A 7,902-nucleotide genomic window follows, 5' to 3' on the forward strand; every position below is an offset into this window, starting at 1 on the left:
ATGGGATTCATGATCATACACATTGTATCAAGGACAGTGATACTGAAGTACAATAAATGGAAAAATATAATTCAATACAATTGGATCTATTATCATATTATTATTATATCAGAAACTGTGTATACTGGGAAGCTTTATCATGAAGGATTGCTTTAGTTGTAACGACAACAGAAGACCTTAAGTAAAGAATGTGCTTTATTTTGTTAGGTAATTCAAATAACGACAACAGAAGACCTTAAGTAAAGAATGTGCTTTATTTTGTTAGGTAATTCAAATATTCAGGTGTTTCTGTGACTTCTTAAACATCTTAAATTAGGCATATGTATACAAAAAAATCTCTTTCTTTACATCTCTTACAAAAAAAAGTAAAAAACAATTTTTTTTAAAAAAAGGACAAAATTATGTTCATTACCGATTATACAAGAGCAAAATATATAAAAACAAGTGACAAAAATTCATGTCAATCTTCTATACTGCCAGCTATGCATCTCAGATATTTTACAGCACCAAGTAAATAAAATATTGGTGGTAATAAAAGATAAATCCCAAGATGGTGGTGACTTCTTGCCACTAATATAAATTTTAACAGGAATATGAAACAATTAAACAAAACACAAATGATGCATAAGAGTTCAAACATGACAAAAACCTAAATAAGGCAAAATCTCCTTAATTCTGATACTTTATTTATTTTGATGAATAAACACTGAATCTGTATTACTTAATTGTATTCAAGAAGAATAGGGGAAATATATTCTCAGAAACTGTTACCATAAATATTCCAATAAATGTCAGCTCCAACTGCAAACTGTACAAACCCAGATCTGCCATCACACACTGCACTGGCAAATCTGGTTGCTCTGTGCAGCTTTTTTAGGAATAATCAGTAGAACAAACAACACAGAGCCTGAACTGCATGCATAGTATGTGATGTGATAATGAAAAATTGTGGTAAGTATAGGCACGTTAAGACAAGACATAAAAGTGGTTAAATGTATAAATTTAAAGTTACCAAGAATCCATGTGCTCACAAGTAACAAATTCTTCAGCCTAAACACGACACTTTGCAGATTTTAGACCAAAAATATGGTACTTTAAAAAAAAAAACACAAAAATTTGAAATTAAATGATGCAAATTAACTAGGTTTAACTGTAATTAATGATATCACAAGAAATAACTATGCCAAATGAAAAAAATGAAGCAAATCAAAAGACAAACATCACAATAGTTCTTCTATTTCTATGGCAAAAAAAGGCGTTAAATGTACAAATTATTCTTCAAAAATGTAAGTGTCCTTGAGATTTGTAAGCAACAAGGCATTATACAAAAATTTTAATTACCACATCTTTCATACAGTCTCAAACACAAGCAAAATAATCTCAAGTGAAAACTGTTTAACATTCTTTACTGCAGACTTGATTCCTTATCCCACCCTCCCTCTTCAAGGAGCCATTAGCTGTGACACTGCTGTCAACCTTTCTAAAAGAATGTATCAAGATCAGAAGGCAAGCCAAAAGATACCAACAAGGTGATGTACTTAGACAGAAAGTATGGAATATCCTGTAATATGGATCCAGAAAAAATTGTATTTTGGGTTTACATTAAACTTGCCATCTGAAACTAGTAGTAATTACTTCAACCCCCTTCCTCCATTTTTTGTAACATATAAATTTAAACTGTATGAACAGCACTTTACTAATGTGATTTATTTTGTAAGAATAAACAGTAATACACAATATTATTGTGAACAAAGTCCCATGTCGACTAGAATCATAGGAAACATAATGATATCTTTTTTACATGGTAAACTTGACTGCAGATATCATTACTAGAAATATTCTATTGTATCCTCGGCTGTCTTTCCTTCCACAACAGCACTCAGCTCCACTGGTTTATGTGTGTGGGGCAGTGGTTCATACAGGCGTACATGGATGCACTCACTTGGACCAACCTTGATCTAGGTGAACAAGATAATTTCATGTCAAATTGATGTGAATGATACATGTAAAACGTTTTCTCCAAGACAAGTGATTGTGCAAATCCCCACCCCCAATTTAATGAATCTCTCCTTAAAAATGAGCAAGCATGTGAAAACCATACACAGTAAATCTGCCATAAGCTTAAATGTAACATCAAAATAAACAGCTTATATAAAAACTGCTAACCCCCATTTTATAAACTGAATATCCCCTTACAAAAATGTTAGATGGGGAATTTCTTTCCTGTGAGAATATCCAGGAGAAATCACTATACAAAATCTCAAGAATCCTTAGGCAGCGTGTACATAAATATGACCTAGATACAATAAAATGTCCATTTAAAGCCAAAATTGATATTTTTCATTTACATGTACAGTTTCTCAGTGTATCCCCCAGGGGTGTAAAATTGAGGGTAAGAAAAAAACCTTAGAGTCAGAACTGGGGTCAAATAAAAAATGTGGGGGTCAAAATCGTACTGACAAATTCTCATCTCACCTGTACTTTTCAGCTTGAATTAGGATATTGCAACTTGCACAACATACTCTCTCTCTCTAATAATACAAATAAACCAACATGCACAATTAACAAACAAATGCACTGTCCATTCAAAGAATACTTTTAATAGTTCATTTTTCTTTTTAGTTTAAAGTCATACTTTTAACAGTCTCCTTATAATCTTTATGTAGCAGTATTATGGACCAACACATTACATAAAAGCCAATACAAAAGCAAATTAAATCTTTTTAAGCAAATGGCAGTTAATTTACTGCCTGTCAAAAAATGTGTACTATCATCGGTTTCACTGTACTTCGTCCTAGAACACATTTATCCAAAAATCAAAAAGGTTCATGATTAATCTTCTTTCTTATAAGTTACACTTGAACTTTAAGATCTTTCTTTTATTCCAGCAAGTTATAAACCAACAAAATCTGCAATGACCCCCTGACTTTGTAATCCAAATAACACATTTGTCTCAGCACGTTTACTGATTTCTTTGTTGTGAAAGAATGTCTTGGGTGATAGTGTTCTCCAGATATCTTGCGGCAAACAAGGGCAGATTTTTTTAAATTCTTAAACCCAGTCATGAAAGGATTATTCACTTTTGAAGTTTTCGTAATCATGTGATCAGAAGTCACACCGGTAATCTTAATGGATGTGCCGTATTCCAGTCATGGGAATTATTTTCTCCATTTTTCATTAAAGTTAGATCCACAATTACTCTTTTGTGTCTGCTTCTTTCACTTTCTTTGCTAATGATTCTTAGTCCAAGCCATTTAAATCTGGTGATCATTTTCTAGTGCAACAATTATTGATGTTAAACATATGGACAACATATTGATGAGCTCAATGGAAATCGTGAGACAGCTCGCAAGATTAAGAGAAGATACTTAGTCAGTATAATGCCTACGCTAGTCTGGCCCCCGGTTTCGTATGCTTCCTGTGTTGCACTCCGCTATACAAACATAAATAGCAGAGTGAAATGCAGGGAGCATACAAAGCAGGGAACCAGATTATGCCTATGCTTGAAGTCTTCACGATGCCATCCCTCATCCAAAGCATTGGATATTAAATAAATCCTGATCGATTTATGCGAATCCTTTGTGTCCAAAAATCACAGGGCAACAAAACGTGTGCATCAATTTTCTTCAGCATGCATCCCTGATGCACAAATGTGTGTAAAGGGAAACACTGGTTGCTACTGCTTGCAATTTGGCATCCATAAGTATATATGAACAAATAGAGTATAAACCCTGCTTGATAATGTTTGTTGTGAATCCTAAACATGTAGAACAAACCATTAGTGAGAATCTCTATCTTAGAGGCTTAAATGGAAGCATAGTAGCTAAACTAAATATACTGCAGTTTATTTCAAGCAAATACAACAATTCATATGAAAAGATACACAACCTTTTGAAAACGTTTATGTAATGGCTTTACAGTTTCTTTCATGATGTCATTTGTTTTACCATGATGTTAAATTGTCTGCTGCGACATTTTCTTGCATTATGCACAGACAGATCAGATCAGATTCTACGTTGTTTGTTCTACTGATTTCTCCTAACAAGGTGCAAAAAACATAGATATGATGCTGCACTACAAGATGACAGATCTAGGTCTGTGCAGTTTGCAGTTAGACTTGACTATTAAGTGAGAATAAATAGGACAGTTTTAAAAACAATCCTCCATCTACTCAACTGAATCTAAACTGGTTATATAACTATGATAGATATCCAAACGAGTCTAAAACAAAGTAGGTCATGCATTACACAACCCGTCATGTGTTGATAATTCTCTAAGGGAGCCACTCACCTTAATAAAATAATTGGTCCCTGCTACCAGCTGTGTTGCATACTTCAGGGCTTCAAACTCAGCATAGTTTTTCCCCGTTTTCTGCTCAATTTCATCTCGCAACTGTAAGAAAATCAAGGAATAAGTCAACTTCAAGCTCATGAAACAATAAATGATAATATCAAGAAGCTTGTGACAAAGCAGCATCACTTATTCACCCATCCCCCCCTCCATTACACATATATGCGTAAGCGTACTTCCCCCACCTCTACTGCCCCAATTATATATGAATGAGAGATGCTAGATGCATGTACAAGAACATTAGTTATTATATATCACTGTCTTGAATGGGACTGATTATTATGTATTATATTTTTGACAAGTTTGTGAACAGTGGCAACATTTGTTTGAGGTAGGATTTTACTGCATATATAGAATGCAATGCATGATCATTTCAGTTGTCAGAATACTCATATGTGTAGTCATTTTTGAGCTGATTTAAGAAGCAATTAACTATCAGCAAAGCCAAACAAATATAAATTTCAGATCGTTTGGTTGATGGAGTTTTACTTTGAAAAGCACGCTAGCTAAAAAACAAATAGATAAGGTGTGTGTGTGTGATTAGGATTTTTCACTCACATCACTACGATGACTGCATTGGGGCAGTTTATAGTGATGTCTAGCACTGGGGCATCATGCTACAGACATGTAGTAGTCACATTATCCTGACGCCAGGCCGACCAGTCCTAACACTAACCTCTTAATACTGAGCACCTAGCGAGGCAGCTGTTAGTACCATTTTTTAAGTCTTTGGTATGACTTGGCCAGGATTCGAACCCACAACCTCCCATATCCGAGGCAGACACCGTAGTCACCAGGCCACTGGAGCAGTCCTAGATAAGACAGATAAGGGGGAGGGCTATTAATTCTATGCACATACTGCAAATAACACATCAACATACATCAACTCTGATCAGGATTCACTTAGAGAATCTAACAGAGAAGTTTGAGCACTAGGTCCATCCTGTCCCTAGTTGAGTGTAGTGATGAACACTAATGACTAATGACACTTGCATTACCTTCAAGTCCCTTTGAACCCTATTGAATTTATATTCAAACTGTAAATATTGCAACGAGGTGTGATAATACACTGTATTTAAAAAAGGGGAAATTTTGGGCATGTGGAAATTCAGTCAAAGTTTGTGAGTTTTTTAAATTTACCAGCCCTTGGCCTGTCTAAAAATTGTTTTCTTTGAGCGCTGTCACTGAGCCATTAGTTAGGCTGATGTGAAACTAAGACATGTACCTCTACAATTCTGTTTGCTTTATGAGTGACTGATTCATATGGAAAATGACACTATTACTGATTTATTCCATTTACTAACTAGAATTTTGCATGGCAAGTCCAGAGTTTATTTTTTCTTTTGTTACTCTCTTGCTGACCTGATAAAGTTAAGAATGTATACTGATTATCTCACTGATAATACTGATTGATACCAGTTCATCTGTATCCTGATAATATCGATCAATACTAGTCCTACAGTGTAAGACCTCACCAATGATATTTATGTTTTGGGCCTCAACGCTCAAAACGTAAATATCAGTGGCAAGTTCTTACATTGTAGGACTATGATCGATACCATTTCATCTGTATCCTGATAATCTATTTCTTTTGTCAATTTTTTTATTTATCATCATTAAGTCTGGGTACACTAAGAATGGCCTCATCATTAAGTCTGCGTACACTAAGAATGGCTTCAAAATGCCCATCATAAAGTCTGGGTACACTAAGAATGGCTTCAAAATGCCCATCATTAAGACTGGATACACTAAGAATGGCTTCAAAAATGCCCATCATAATGTCTGGGATACCTAAGCATAGCTTCAAAATGCCCAGCATTAAGTCTGTGTAAACTAAGAATGGCTTCAAAATGTCCATCATTAAGTCTGGGTACACTAAGAATGGCTTCATAATTAAGTCTGGGTACACTAAGAATGGCCTCATCATTAAGTCTGGGTACACTAAGAATGGCTTCATAATTAAGTCTGGGTACACTAAGCATGGCCTCATCATTAAGTCTGGGTACACTAAGCATGGCCTCATCATTAAGTCTGGGTACACTAAGAATTGCTTCAAAATGACTGTCATTAAGTCTGGGTACACTAAGCATGGCTTCAAAATGCCCATCATAAAGTCTGGGTACACTAAGAATGGCTTCAAAATGCCAATCACTAAGTTTGGGTACACTAAGAATGGCTTTATCATTAAGTCTGGGTACACTAAGAATGGCCTCATCATTAAGTCTGAGTACACTAAGAATGGCTTCATAATTAAGTCTGGGTACACAAGGAATGGCTTCTTCATTAAGTCTGGGTACACTAAGAATGGCCTCATCATTATGTCTGGGTACACTAAGAATGGCTTCATAATTAAGTTTGGGTACATTAAGAATGGCCTCATCATTAAGTCTGGGTACACTAAGAATGGCTCCAAAATGCCCATCATTAAGTCTGGGTACACTAAGCATGGCTTCAAAATGCCCATCATTAAGTCTGGGTACACTAAGAATGGCTTCATCATTAAGTTTGGGTACACTACGAATGGCCTCAAAATGCTCGTTTAAACATGAATTTATTGCTAACTGAAATTTACATACATGTCACAAACTTTTACATTTAAAAAATGAAAGAAAACAAAGACATTTGTTATGCATTAAGGTAACTCAAAAGGAACAACAAAAAGGTCCTTATGCCACTGCTAAAAATAAAACGTATCTACTGTCTGAAATACGTTCTTTTCATTTAAAATTATAACGTACACTTTTAATGTCTCTAGCATATTATTCTTGTATTTACTGAGCAGGATGAACTTGTGTGCTACCCAGTCCAGCAGATAAATGTAAGCCGTATCACATGTTATTTATGTTTTAGTGCTACAGATTCCCAAAACATAAATATTAGCGTCGAGGTCTTCCATGTAGGACTATACTTCACTGCACTTTTACCTCAGCAATCATGCTGTGCACTTTTTCAATGGGTTTCATCTCTTCCCCAATTCCTCCAACCATCCCGGCCATTTTAAAAATCTAAATTAAGAAGAAAAACGTTGACAAAATGCTGCAACAATTATTAAACATTTTTTTTCTAACTCAGATCATGTGCCAAAGACGCTTCCGCGTTAGAGTTGCTTAGACGCATTATTTTTCGTGCTAGTAACATAAGCGTCTTCGTTTTAAGCACAAATATGGCATTTTCACGAGAAAAAAAAGGGACTGTATCACGACCGCTGTATGGAAATTCTCGGGAAGCTAACTTTGATAAGAAACAGGAGAATATTTTGCACTACCCCCTCCACATTTCTTTTTAAGGCTGACCATATGTAGATGACTGTACATGTACTTATTTAGATAGTACTAAACAGTACAGCGTTATCGTGTTTTTATCAGGGACTTCACTTAACCGACCAGTGTTCGTAAGTGACATTACAGTGGGTAATAATATTGATTAGAAATAACTGAGGAGAAAGTATCAATCAAACGAAATCAATAACTATGCGGTACATCTTTTCTTAAACGCAGTTAAGTGCATAACTTTAAATTGTGTAAATAACACCCTCCCCAAAAATAAACATAA

General features: G+C 35.1%; 1 protein-coding gene across 1 annotated transcript; it reads right to left on the reverse strand.

Annotated features, from left to right (window-relative positions):
- Nucleotides 1-240: 240 nt before the first annotated feature.
- LOC149801274 (cystatin-A1-like) lies at nt 241-7,457 on the reverse strand. Its single transcript, XM_089955333.1, has 3 exons — nt 7,275-7,457; nt 4,291-4,392; nt 241-1,958 (listed from the first exon to the last, which is right to left on the reverse strand). Exons 1-3 carry the CDS (start codon nt 7,344-7,346, stop codon nt 1,830-1,832), a joined length of 303 nt encoding a protein of 100 aa, XP_089811459.1. The 5' UTR covers nt 7,347-7,457; the 3' UTR covers nt 241-1,829.
- Nucleotides 7,458-7,902: the final 445 nt, after the last annotated feature.

Source organism: Sinohyriopsis cumingii, chromosome 4, assembly GCF_028554795.1.
Source record: "Sinohyriopsis cumingii isolate HCF-2022 chromosome 4, ASM2855479v2, whole genome shotgun sequence".
Taxonomy (NCBI): Eukaryota; Metazoa; Mollusca; class Bivalvia; order Unionida; family Unionidae; genus Sinohyriopsis; species Sinohyriopsis cumingii.